Here is a 14,245-nt window from a genome sequence, read left to right on the forward strand (position 1 = left end):
AGTTAAGAACTGAGTAGCAGGTGACACCTCGTATGGAAGTCTCAGCCACCTGTGTCTGAATGTGTGTGTGAATGGGTGAATGTGACTCCTAGTGTAAAAAGCGCTTTGAGTGGTCGAATGACTAGAAAGGCACTATACAAATGCAGGTCCATTTACCATTTACCATGAACAATATATATCATGCTTGATACACACACAACTGTGTGACACAACTTGTCAGTAGAATCAATTTATTGTTTGTTTGGGTCTGCACAAAATTTGCTGATAAGAAAAGACAGAAAATGACTTTAAATTAATAACAAATACTATATGTCTGACTAAATGAGTTTGTCATTTCTGGAAGAAATTCCCAATGTAGTTGTGCAATAACACCGATCCTGGTATAGCAGTAACACAGTGACGTAATGTAGGAGCATCCCTCTGTTAGATGAATATTGCAGAGGAATTATTTAACAAGGACACAGCTCTACAGAGCTCTGAGACTATGTCCACTACATCTGAAAAAAACTCCTCAATTATTAAATTACACTGGATATGTCATTTTAAGCTAAAGATGTGTGTCTGTGTGGAGTTTTGGTTGTGGTTGTCTCCATTCATCGTCAGTAAATGTCAAAGCAGTGTGAGACACCGCAAGTGTTTAAGTTTGTGTCTCAGTATTTATGTTCTACAAAAGGATGTCCACTCCAGTAACAATAAGCGTGTTTCAATGTTGCAGGGCAGGGAGGATGACTCCTGTACAGAGTCCGAAGCCCACTCTATATCCATCTCCTTGACAGTAACCTAGAAAAAGAAAAAGATGGGTGATTACTATAAACAGAAACATGTGAATACAGTCATAATAATCAGTATGCAAGCCTGTTGAAATCACAGAGGTCATGCCCATTTGCAGTCAAACATTCTGTCAGATGTACAGCACGGTGGTGCAGAAAAAGAGGGCTTGGGGTTTGAACCCTGACGGCCGACCGGCTGGTTGATAGGCTCCAGCGCCTCCACAGCCCTTAACAGCATAAGCAGTTAAGGATAATGAATGAATTAATGAAGTTTAAATGTATAGCTGATATTGTTATTTAGGGGTGACCCCAAATAGTCAATGATTTGGTGATTCGATTCGGAGAAGTCTTATACGATTGCCAGTCTCGCCATCGAATCGTCGCAAAATGTGGTTATGAAACAAGACCGTACCATTCTGACTATATGGGGGTGCTCACTGCTGCTGAACATCTTGATTAGACATAGAATATATTTGTTTTCTAGTAATTCATGATATATAGCTTATTTTGATACAAACATCAGCCTAATTTCTGTTAATAAAAAATTGAAAATGATGCGTGCGTGTAATCAGTAGGCATAATCATTACTAGGCATGAATAAATCACCCAGTTGCTCGATCCAAATAAGATGAGGTGAGTGAGTGCGCTGCAGGACCATCAGAGCAGCATCGAGGCCTACGGTGATTTAAAGTTAAAGTTAAAGTCCCACTGATTGTCACACACCTCAGTGTGTGAAATTTGTTCTCCGCATTTGACCCATCCCCTGAGGTGAGCAGCAGCGGTGCCGCACTCGGGAATCATGTAGTGATGATTTACGGCGGCGGAGCGCATAAACAAACACTTAGGAGGAGTTATGTGCTCTCAAATCAAACTTTTTTGAAGGATTATTCGTTTACCTGAAGTGTCTTGAAACGAATTTCACTTCTGATTGTTTTCTTGATAGACTCTGATTTTTTTATTTGGCTACTTTTTGTCCGACAATTGAGAGCGGTGACGCACGATCCGTGTAATCTCTCAAGACAGATTCTGCAATTTACATTGTAGACACTGTTACACTGTTTACATTTTAGCAAAATACACAGATTAATACACAAGCTATTGAGAGTTCAGACAAAAAATATGCAATTGCTCTAACATATGTTCACTACACATCTGATCATTTCAAAAAGTTTCCACAACACTGACCTTCACAGAATAAAATGTTGTATTCTTAGTTGACTCAGGAGCCACACATTCTGTGATAAAAGCTTTAGAATTCACTAAGAAACCAAAATTAAGTGGAGATTATGTGTACTCTGTTGGTTCATCAGGTCAAACAATTAGGGAGAACATTACTGTCCCACTCAAATGTGCAGATGAGTCAAATACAAGCTTCAAACATGCATTCTTGCTCTCTGAAGTCTGTCCCATTAACCTGATGGGCAGGGACTTGATGTGCAAATTAGGCCTTTGTCTGATCTCAACCCCAGAAGGCGTCAAAGTTCACAGACTATCTGATCTGGAACCAAATTTTTCACACTCCTTTTTCCACCACACCCCAAACCTGAGATATGCATATCAGTGGAAATTGCAACCATCAACAACCTCTGAGCTTGTTACAGAAGCTAGGAAAACAGTTTTAACAGCTTCGACAGATTTCATGACACCAGAGGACCTACATTGCACCTCTCATGTGTCACCAGGACCTGATGATCCATATGAGGAAGGTTGGTTGAGGGAGAGATTTGACAAACTCACATTGACACACATTTATTGGACACAACACAAATGTGCTATATCAGTCTCTCTCACACCAGCTCAATGTGACATGTACACCATGGACCATTCAGTCCCACACCTCACATTTGCAAAACACACATCAGATAACTGGGAAGATTTGGGCCCATTTATAAAATCATGTCAGCGTGCAGCCGATTGGCAAGAAACATCTGATCAATCTATTTTATTTTCACCAACACTGCAGTGCTACTCTAAAACTTCAACATCTGTTGTGCACACTCAAAGAACAATCCAGCTGGTGCCTAAAAGCACGTCTAAATCTTTTTCCTTTTTGTTCGAAGAACAACCTACAGCTATTACAGCCCTACAGGAGGTTCCCTAAGACACTGTGGGCTGTCCATAAGTATGATGTTGTCCTCATCAAAGACTGTGAACCTGTTGTCATCACTCCAAAATTCAATGGCATAACACCAGTCTTTGAGTCTCTTAAAGCAGCAGGAGTAATTGTTCCCTGTGATGACTCTCCAGTGCGCATACCTTTGTTCCATTTTGCTCCCAAACTCAATTGCTGTTTGTAAATGCCTTGCTCATACTAACAACTCAGATTCTGTCTCTCTAGGAAAAGCAAGAGGTGATGCCACTGCAAAAAGAGCTGCACTCCAACCCACTGTCCTTGATCCTTTGTTTGTTTCAACTCCCTTACAACAATACAGTCCTTTGCCACACCATAAGAAAAGACGATGTGGAGATGCTGCGGTGCCATACAGGAAGAAGCAGTGTGGCGGGGACCCGATGACAAACCTTGCCTGCCCAAACATTTCTTTCCTCACTTTGCAAAACTGACACATGGATTGGACCATGTGTCAAAAGGGGGGATGTTGGATGCCATAACTCAACACTGGTTCACCAAAGGGTTTTCAGTTCATGCGCAGAAGTTTTGTCAATCATGTATGGTTTGTGCAACACATAACACAGGTAAAACCAAAACATTCACACACGCTGCTCACCCACCACCAGAAAGACCATTTGAACATTTGAATACCAACTGAACTGAGCAGCGATAATGGCTCACACTTTGTCAATTCTGCAATAACCCAAATCAGTGAATTTCTTGCCATTGACCTCAGACAACATTGTGCATACCACCCTGCCAGTGGAGGTGCTGTTGCACGAGAAAATGGCACTCTGAAATCAAAATTGGCTAAGTGTTGTGAGGAAACGGGACTGCCATGGACAAAAGCTCTGCCTATTGTTCTAATGCATATGAGAATGAGAAAAAGGTCCAGAGTGAACATGAGTCCTTTTGAAATTCTTTTTGGCAGACATCCATCCCTAGGAGTGGAACCTGTAACCAGGCCGCTCCCCTCCACTGGCCTATGTGAGGATGACATGTTACAATATTGCAAAAATCTCTCAGCAGGTGAAATCAGCCCTTCCACCACCAGCTTCCACATCACTCCATGATTTCCAACCTGGCGACTGGGTGGTGATAAAGGACCTAAGAAGGAAACACTGGCACTCCAAACGCTGGCGAGGTCCATTCCAGGTGCTCCTGACAACGCATACTGCTGTGAAGATTGCTGAGAGAGCAACATGGGTTCACGCCAACCACTGGACAAACAACGCCAGGACGAACAACGCGAGGACGAACGAGTTCAACAGAGGACGACACGGAAAATAAACCCGTGAATTCAACAGACACCAACTAGACGTGCAGGACTAACAACGCAAACCTTTTCCCACCAGACTACACCATGTACCACCTGATCCTGACCCTATCATGTTCGGCTATGCTGATAGAGGCCTACACCTACAAACCTGCCGAGACTGTCACTCTGACAGAAGGACAAAGTGCAACATTCACCTGTACTGTTTGGTAATCAGGTCAAATTCACGCATATTATGCCAAATATGAGAAGTACCTATGCAGAGACCCCTGCGGCCCACACGATTAGCACTTGATCGTGGCTGCTACTGACAAAACCCTTGCTCCAAACAGAGATCCCTGCTTCATAATAACAAAAATTCCAAATTCCAACGGAGCCCAGATCACCATCTCTGATGTCAAATCCACTGATGCAGGCACATATTGGTGTGGAATTGAATATCCAAGCTCTGATATGTACAGACAACTCAGAGTCATAGTCAGTGGGCTACCAGACCCATATGACGCCCCACTTAACATGCTGTCAGATGTTAAGACTGCCTCGCCAACCTGAGATAGAAGACAACCACCTCAACAACTTATACATCGCTGATCACAAAGATGACACAGTGCAACAAGCCCTCAGACAATGCAATGACAACAGTGCATGTGCTCTAGCTCTTTTACATAAAAAAGAGTTGAAGATTCCTGGTGACTGTTGGGTGTGTCATGCTTTAGCAGCTAGATGGCAAGCAAAACCTCTGACAGCAAATGTTGTGTTACAAGGCCACATGAAAGAATCTTGGGGCAGAAAAGATCATGGTAAATGCACTGTCCCCCTGGGAATGATGATGTTACTGATTGCTGGCCAACAAATCAGGAGTAATGTCTCAGTTGCTCCACATCCCAATATTACCTGCATTGATTCCCGTTCAACCGCTAGTAACATGGCATTTGAAGTTCCTCTACAGCATGCAGAGACTTGTGTTTGTTCAACATCATCATCAGGTCCTTACCTAGGCCGGTAAAGTTGTCACACTAGAGTATTTGTGAATACTACAACATCAACCAACTGTTCTCACAGATGGCCTAATAACACCCTGACAAGATTTGCCTGCCCATTTAGACAACTTTCATCCCAACCAGGAATAATGTGGTCTTGCGGTAGAAAGGCCTATCATGATTTGCCACCTCTATTTCAGTGGTCCGGTTGTTGCCATCCATCAATTGTCGCAACTGATACTAAAGTCTTCCATAAGAAGGCTCCTACCACCAACATCCAATCTACCACGCATTTTTGAGTTCACAGAGATATTACTGGTGTTCCCTCCAAATATGATGGTTATGTACTAGCTGACCCCTGGACTTCTCCCAACGCCAATGTTGGTTGGTCCCTATTTCTAGGAGGTGGAACGGCTGCAGCCCTGAACAAGATTAATGGACTGGCTTGGTCTGTTCTTTCCTTAGCAAACCAAACTGAAGCGGCTCTTACCTTAATCAACACTGAAATGTTTGCAATTAGAACAGCAGTTATCCAACACAGACTTGCTCTTGACATTATTTTAGCTGAAAAAGGGGGTATTTGCAAAATACTTAATGTTTCTTGTTGTTTTTATGTCCCTGATGAATCCAAGAACATGACCGACATCATCAAACATATGCAAGATGCCATTCGACCCCCACCAGTAGCAAATGACTCATGGCCCTCTTGGCTAGATAATCCAATCCTCCACATATGTTCATGTGAACGTTAACAATGCCGATCAAAATTCAGCCTCATTTCACATTCCTGATCCCCATCATTACCCCAGCGCAGACACTGACTCTGATGATGACATTTTGTAAATATTGGTTTTTTTTTGTTTTTCTTTTTTTTGTTTTTTGTTTTGTTTTAGTGATTAATCAATAATCAGAAGGGGGGAATTGTAATTGTAATTTCATTATTCTTTGTGTATTCTTTGTGTTTTCAAATACACAGATGTCTAGACCTCTTAACCTCCCACCTAGATACAAAATCCTGCAGGATACGCCAGGTGTAAAACACACCCTAGGGGGTCGGAGCCAATACTTGCAGCAGACGAAAGAGTGTGAAAACAATGGGTAGGGGCGCCGCTCCCTGTCGCAGACAGAAGGGTGTGAAACACACCGTAAGAGGCGGTCCTAAGGTATAAATCTTTAAGCTTTCCCCATGCTCGGGGTCTTTCTTCATTCTGACCGCTTGTGTGCTGATTGACCTTTTCTTTGCAAAGAAAATAAAAAAACCTTGTCGGCCGGCAGAAGTCTCTATTTCATTATTCACCAGCAGCAGAGAATTTCCACAACACGTCCTGATGTTAGCTTTGCTAACTGTCCCGTCAGCTGCAGCCACTGATGCTTTCTAGACATCGTGATTTCCCATAACTGAATAAATACCACACATAGCAACACAAAACTGCTTTGCTAGCTCAATCATGTTGTAACTAAGCTATCCGCTGGAAAAAATATTTTATTCACGGACTGTTTATTGAGTTATTACTTTATTTTTATACAGTCTGTGGTTATTACAGACACCGTTAACGGCTAACATTAACAGCTAACGGTTAGCCCAGCTAATCTACGATAACCATGTTATTAATTACAAAACGTGCACACACAAATAGTAACATCTGTTCAATCATTGTGTTTATAGACTTAACAAACATCAGATTATCTACATGGTGATATAATGACGTGAAAAATGTGACATATAGCTAAACTCTGCTGGTTTTCCACCAGAAGCATTTGTAAACAACACGGCGATTCCCTGGGGGCACCGCCGGAAGTGAAGGGTGTGAGCGATCACAGAGGCCCCTGTACTTCCGTTAGTCGAAAAACTCCGGGCTGTGCCTCCAGAGGTAAAGGAAGAAAAAAAAAGTTTTTTTTTTTGTTTTTTTTTTTGTTTTTTTTTTTACTGATGGATTTCCAGATTGCGGTCCGTGTGGATGAACTTGTATGAACCTGAGTTGATTAATGAAGTAACTTGAAGTCAGAAAGAAGGAAAACTGTTTTATGGTTACTTTTACTTTTATTTTTATTATCTTATTATGCCAACTGAAGAATTAAATTTGTTTATTTGGGTGTTTTAGCTCTTTTCTCTGGAGCGGAAACTGATGCAAATGAGCTCATTAATCAATCAGGGGGAAAACAACATGATTCGACGATTAGTCGGCTAAAGGAAAAATCTGTCAAATCAGATTTGACTATGAAAATTCTTAGTCGGGGACACCCCTATTGTTATTATTAAAAGACAGAAAAAATCCTTTAAAAGGTTGTAAGAAATGTTACTTCACTCCAAGCCTCTGAGTGGGTGGGCCAGTGTTTGATTGACAACTAACAAACAATATCAGTTATTTGTAGCTTAAAGTCAAAAATAGAACGTGTTTAGTTAGTTGTGGTATTGAAGAATATCCACACCATAAAATTTAGAGAAAAAAAATTAAATGAAACCTAAGCCATCATTATATCATAAGTATATTTGGACATTATATGATTTTATTCTTGAGTCCACAGAACAGAGATAACAGAAAATGACAAACATTTCTGTTGTCGTCTTCAATTTGGCGTGTGTTTTCATTTTTGGGGAGCGTTCAGCTTCTTGTCTGTGTTGTGAGCATTTGCATCGCGTTATCTCGTTTGCTTGTGTTGTGGGGATTTGCAGCGTTTTCTTATTTGCTTGAGTTGTGAGGATTTGCAGCGTATGTGTTGCGAAATCGATGAATGTGTTTTCTGAATTTGAGGGTGTTTTCTTAATGTGTGTTGTGTGGATTTGCGGGTGTTGTGGAGTTTGCGTGTGTTGTGACTTCTCTCGCCACCGTACTTTCTTCTTATTGTCTGTAGGTGGCACAATGACTATGATACCTAATTGGCATGCCGGTGTCTTCAGGCCTGGAATCTGATTGAACATTAAATTTTGTTCAGATTGGACAATGTACACTTAAGGTATTACAACTTTCTGTTTCATTGCAAATAATGCATCATAATCGCAATTGCATTCAAAACAAAAACTCTCTAATTTTCATATGAAAGCATCATCGTGGTCTTTGGCTTTGTCTGACAACATCTGAGGTGGATCTGGTCATCCCGCTAGACAGAGTACATTAAAATATAAAACATATCATTTCCTGTTGCCAGTAAGGGCCGCTATAACCATAACTCAATATTGGCATGTATATGTCCTGAGACTGGGACTGTTATAAAGTATGAGAAATCTGGGGCAGACTGGACAATGTCAGCTGTAGTTACAACAACTTCCTGTTTTATGGTGAAACTTTCAAAACAGCATCCACACCACGGCAAGGCCATTCAGCAAACTCATCAGCATCATTAAGGTCTTACAGCTTTTTGAAACAAGCTTTGGGTGGATCCTGTCATCTTGCTGGGAGTAGTACATCAAAGTGTAAAATGTGTCATTTCCGGTTGTCAGTAGGTGCTATAACTAAATATTGGCATGTAGTTGTATTCAGGCAGGGACTCCTACCTTAGGCCTAGTCCAAACGGACCCGTGTACTTCTGAAACCGAAGTTTTTCGGGCTCCAGTTCCAAAAAAATTTGTCCACACGAGTGGTGTGATAAAAAAATATGATATCCACATGAAACTGCAAAACCCATTACCAAGTGATGTAATACACATGCCAAAGCAGTAGGTGGCGATGTAACTTCTAACGGAAAGGCCATTTTAACCAATCAGAAGTCAGAGTCAATACCGGAATAGGCAAGTACGGAAAATAAAAACAACCCGATCCACAAAAATAGTGTGGCCTAATTCAATAGCAGAGGCGCCTGAATGACCAACTACACTACCACGAAAGCAGCGATGGGCCTGCCAACAGAGAGCAGCCAAATCGCATAGAATAATACACGGTTTCAGAAGTACACAGGTCAGTGTGGACTAGGCTTTATTGGACCATGTACAGTGGAGTTAACTAGGGGTGGGCGGTATGACAAAATTTTCATATCACGGTTTTAAGAAAAAATCATATCGGTTTCACGGTATTTCACGGTATTTTGCTCAGGTTCGGCCAACTTGACATGCTGCTGTGTTGTGCTATGGCCTATTCAAGTGCCGGAATTTGTTATTTACCTGACAACGCCTGAACACAACACACGCTCCGCTCCATTCATTTGGGCTCCACTGACTGCGTACTGAAGCGACACGTAGAGAAGCCAGCAGGGTTGTTTACCATTTGCCGAACCGAGAGGCTGCATGTAGGCCGCATGAAATGTTAAAGCATTTTCCACCTAAGTTATTAAATATATTTGAGTTATCTACAAGTTTACTGTACTGTTTGTCATCTACTCGCTTTCAAATGTCCGCCACGGACATTTACACAATGTCACGGATAAACATGGGTAAATGCATGAAAGAAAATCATCACATATCACCTCTGATAATGGTTTATTCATTTAAAAACACATTGTGCTCGTTTAGCACACTATTTCATGTAGTTTTTGTCTGCTGGAGGGTCGCGTAGGGGAGCGTAGCGTGACAAAAATAAAAGAGCCGCGTAAAATAGAGAGTTGTCGGGCGACAGACGGGGGTTGTTGCGCCACTCCCATTGCCGGTGGAGCCGCTGTAATTGATTAACGGGGGGTGAGCTGCTACGGGACTCGCGCTGCAGACGTGTCGCGCCGCTGACGTGCCCGGTGGAGCCTGGCCGTAAATGTCTCGGACTCGGGACGGGTCGTCTTCGGTCAGGAAAATGCGGTCTGAGCCGTGCTCTAGTGTGTTTACCTGTGTGTGTGCGCTTTGTCTGTTTGCGTGCGCTTTGTGTGTGTGTGTGTGTGTGTGCGCGCGCGCATCGGGGCGAAACTCCGCCGTGCGCGATACAGAGGGCAGAGGAGAATTGTAAACGGCGGTGCGCCGCTGCTAGTTACATATAGGGGAAACACTGCTCTTTTTGGCATGAGTTCTTCTGGGTCATCGTGTACAGTTGCTTTGCTTTTGCTCTCTCCGGCAGCCATTCTCGCCTCTAAACTTTTCTATGCTTTCACTCTCACCCGCTCAAGCGTGCCTGTGGTGTGCAGCGGTGAAATGGTTCCCTGCTGAAACACTTTCCTGCCGCGCACGTTCCGGACGTTGTTTGGGCTATTCACCGGTATTGTGGTATATGAAAAATTCATATCATAACGAAAATAAATACCGGTTTTCGGTACAAACCGGTATACCGCCCAGCCCTATTACAAACCACTTCCTGTCTTGTGACAAAACACAGACTTTTAAGACCTTGCCACAACCACATGGTTTCGACCAAACTCAAGCGTTTAACAACTTTTCATCTCCAAGGTCTTTAGATAGAACATACAAACTTTGAAGTTGATTGGATTACACTTACAGGAGGAGTTTGTTTAAATACAGCACCTGGAAATGGCCAAAAATACACTGCATATATCACCTCAACTGTGATACCTTGATAATGGGAGCACACCCTCCAGTTCCCTTTTTGAAAAATGGGAATCACTACCCCAGTCTGACATTCCACATGCACTGTACCTGACTTCCATGCAGCACTGAACAGGCGTGTCAGCCAAGATAGCCCAAGAATGTCCAGAGCCTTCAGCATCTCAGGGCCAATCTCATCAACACCTGACACCTTGCATGGAGGAGCTTTTTTAACTACCTCAGCAACCTCTGCAAGGGATACGGAATTGGCTTCCCCTGAGTCTTCAGACTCTGCCTCCTCCACAGAAGACATGTTGGCCAGACTCAAGAGATCCTTAAAGTGTTCTTTCCATGGGTTAATGATATTCATGCTAGCACAGAGGTCCAATAACAAAATATCATTTCAGTTCAGATAAGGCAGTCAGTTCCTCCCAGTCAACCCATTACATGTTTCTCCGTTGTTGCTCATATGAGCGCTGAAGTCCTCCAGAAGAACCATAGAGTCTCAGGTCAATACCCTTTCCAGGACACCACCCCAGAAACTCCAGGCATGGGCCCTAATTCCAAAAATAAAATAAAAACTACATGTTTCCAGTGAACTATCCAGTTATCTAGCTGTTGTGTCAAGGATTTGGTCTAACCTGTGATGGTGACTTCATCTCCATCTTTGAGGAAAGTTCTGGTTTCTCCTCCTCCCAGGTCAATGCTCTTAGATCCCCTCCATGACAGCTCTAGCATGGAGCCAAAACTTCCTGGATCCTGTTGGGATACAGCACACACAGTACAGTAGAGTACAGATTTTAATCACTGTACAATCTAAATGTACTGCACATGTAAAAAAGAAGACAGAGAGGTAAATTTGTGGAGTTCTCTCTCCTGATAGAATTGAGTGGGAATGGCAAGAAATGTAGAAAACACATGTATTAAGTCAATTTTAATGAGCCATTCATATTTCTAAGAAACCTAATCTGAAGCTTGACTCTGCTAAATGCCAAATAATTCAACTAAATGTGTTGTATTTCTAATCTTTTGTCATGTTTAGCTTACATGTTTCAAAAGCAACTTCATATTGTGAACATAACAGAGCACAACACAATTTTATATCATTAAAATTGTAATTTATAATAATGACAAGAAATATTTATGTGCATTCCTAATTTATACAAGCACTATGAGCAGGTGTAGATTTTGTTAGTAACTACAAAAAAGCTACTAACATACTGATCAATGCCAAAATACACGTACATTTCTTCTGCGAACAGTTCTTCCGGTTTCATGAATGAGAACCAATTAATTCACTTACAAATCAGGGCTTGAGCACTAAAAATTGGCCACGGGTAAACATGTGGACACCAGTGGATGCCAAAATTGGACAGAGAGATGTGAATGTCTGGCTGTTCTTTTTTCTTTTTAATAAAAGAAACAAAAGTTTCCTTCTGCTGTACTTTTGTTGTTTAAAGTGTGTCAGAACATTTTAAGGAAGAAAACATGTTTTTCCCATATTTGAATACACATCTATATTTTACACATTTGGATACTTGTCTCTATGTGTCTTTACTAACTGTATGAAAAAACTTAATTACAAACTGCTGTTCCCTGCACACAAAAGAAGCAACAGCTACAAGTGTTTCCTCACTTACTGTATACTAACTAATTTGAATGATGGTATGTGTACTGGATTGACACAAAACACATTTTTAAAGAAATTTGAAGAGTGTGTTAAAATTGTTTGCTTTTGCAAAACATGTATAATGTCTTGCTTGTTTGGTGTAAGCTTTTGTGTGTGTGTGTGTGTGTGTGTGTGTGTGTGTGTGTGTGTGTGTTGAGTTTTGCAAAACTTTGGAAATGGGAACTTTAGTATCCATTTTAAGTAGTATTTATCAGGTATTGAGCATACTGTACATGCAGGCACTCACAGGTCCACTAATGGTACCAGAAGCCAGCAGGTCTCCCGGTCTGACATTACAACCGTTGACTGTGTGATGGGTGAGCTGCTGCTTCATGGTCCAGTACATGTACTAGAGAGAGAGAGAGAGAGAGAGAGAGAGAGAGAGAGAGAGAGAGAGAGAGACATAGTTAAAAACTGTAGAACCTAACAAGTGAGGGGAGGCAGACTGTAAGACTTGTGTTATAACTGCACAAAGTATGTTTTTACAGTAAATTGCAAACTGAATGAAGGTGGTGAGTGTCAAACAGAGATTGTGCATTCAGTTTGGCACACTTGGCTACAAGTGTTAATGGTTTCAGAGATTAGTACTTCAAGAATCACTGATAGTGTGTAGGCATTCAGAAAAAATATTATATTGAGAGCATGTGTTTTCTGAATGAACACAGAGTTATGCCACTTTTTTGTAAGGTTTTGCAAAAAGAGTTTTGAATATTGAAATGTGTGGAAACAGGTGGATAGTGTTTATAGTTTTGGGAAATGTGTCTGTCTTTTGGTAGATGGCGCCATTGTTTAGGATGTTTAGTTTAAAGGTCAAGGTATAGTGTGTAAGTGATCAAGAAAAACTGTATTTGGAAAAGTGATCAACTGGGCCCAGTATTTCAAAGTGATCTGATAGGATTATCCTGGCCAGATTGGATTAAATCCTGATCTGATCTGAAAACTGGGTATTTCAACACAGATCAAGAGGATCTGATCCTGAGGATCAGGATTCAGATCTGGTAATCCAATCCTCCCTTTAATCCAGATAAAAGTTGCATTTGGGTATTTCAAAAGTTAAGGCAGAGATCTGGATCAATTTGATACCAAATTTCAGGATTATTTGGATCCCACCTCAGAGGTGGATTTGACAAAGCCTCAGCTCCACTTCTCCTAGATATTGTTACTCAAGATGTTCATTACACTTAATCTATTAGTGTTTTAGTTGTAAGTAATTTCAAGCATAGAAAAATATTGTTTGGCCATACTTCCTGAAACTGCTGTTAATAAGAGTAACAAATACAGACCTATTTCTCAACATCTAGTTTCACCCAATCTGGAAATCCATCGGTTAAAAATAAATAAATAAATAAATGAAAAAAAAAGGATTTTTTTTCCTCTTTTTTTCTTCGTTTATTCTACAGTGTAAATTATACAACAGTTCCGGCCCTGCAATCTGATTGGTCGAGAGACAGTAAAACCGTGACAATATTGGAGTACAACATCACGGTTATTTCACTGTGTATGTATCACTCCACCTCACAGCTGATTGCAATCAACAATCAAATCAAAACTGACAGTTAGTGTCAGTTAGGTCAGCAGTTGCGTTGTAGGCTAATTAATTCATCCACTGTGTTGCGTAATATTGCGAAAACTAGGCCTATCCTGACCCGAAAAGATGCAGAAAAATTGGTCCACGCTTTTGTTACCTCTAGGCTGGATTACTGTAACTCTCTATTATCAGGTAGCTCTAGTAAGTCCTTAAAAACTCTCCAGCTAATTCAGAATGCAGCAGCATGCGTACGAACAGGAACTAAGAAACGAGATCATATTTCTCCTGTTTTAGCTTCTCTGCACTGGCTCCCTGTAAAATCCAGAATTGAATTTAAAATCCTACTGTTAACTTATAAAGCTCTAAATGGTCAAGCTCCATCATATCTTAGTGAGCTCATAGTGCCTTATTATCCCACCAGAACACTGCGCTCTGAGAACGCAGGGTTACTCGTGGTCCCTAAAGTCTCCAAAAGTAGATCAGGAGCTAGAGCCTTCAGCTATCAGGCTCCTCTCCT

At 41.4% G+C, this 14,245-nt stretch overlaps 1 protein-coding gene across 2 annotated transcripts in view; it reads right to left on the reverse strand.

Annotated features, from left to right (window-relative positions):
- Positions 1 to 213: 213 nt before the first annotated feature.
- The window catches only part of fah (fumarylacetoacetate hydrolase (fumarylacetoacetase)), an 89,087-nt gene continuing 75,055 nt past the window's right edge, over positions 214 to 14,245 (reverse strand). For both annotated transcript variants that reach the window (XM_033624559.2, XM_078162276.1), the window contains exons 12-14: positions 12,448 to 12,549; positions 11,173 to 11,290; positions 214 to 780 (exon numbers count right to left, since the gene is read on the reverse strand). In XM_033624559.2, the coding sequence (XP_033480450.1) occupies positions 704 to 780; positions 11,173 to 11,290; positions 12,448 to 12,549 (297 nt within the window). In that variant the 3' untranslated portion in view covers positions 214 to 703. The remainder of the gene's footprint in view (positions 781 to 11,172; positions 11,291 to 12,447; positions 12,550 to 14,245) is intronic.

This window comes from Epinephelus lanceolatus, chromosome 2 (assembly GCF_041903045.1).
Source record: "Epinephelus lanceolatus isolate andai-2023 chromosome 2, ASM4190304v1, whole genome shotgun sequence".
Lineage (NCBI taxonomy): Eukaryota > Metazoa > Chordata > Actinopteri > Perciformes > Serranidae > Epinephelus > Epinephelus lanceolatus.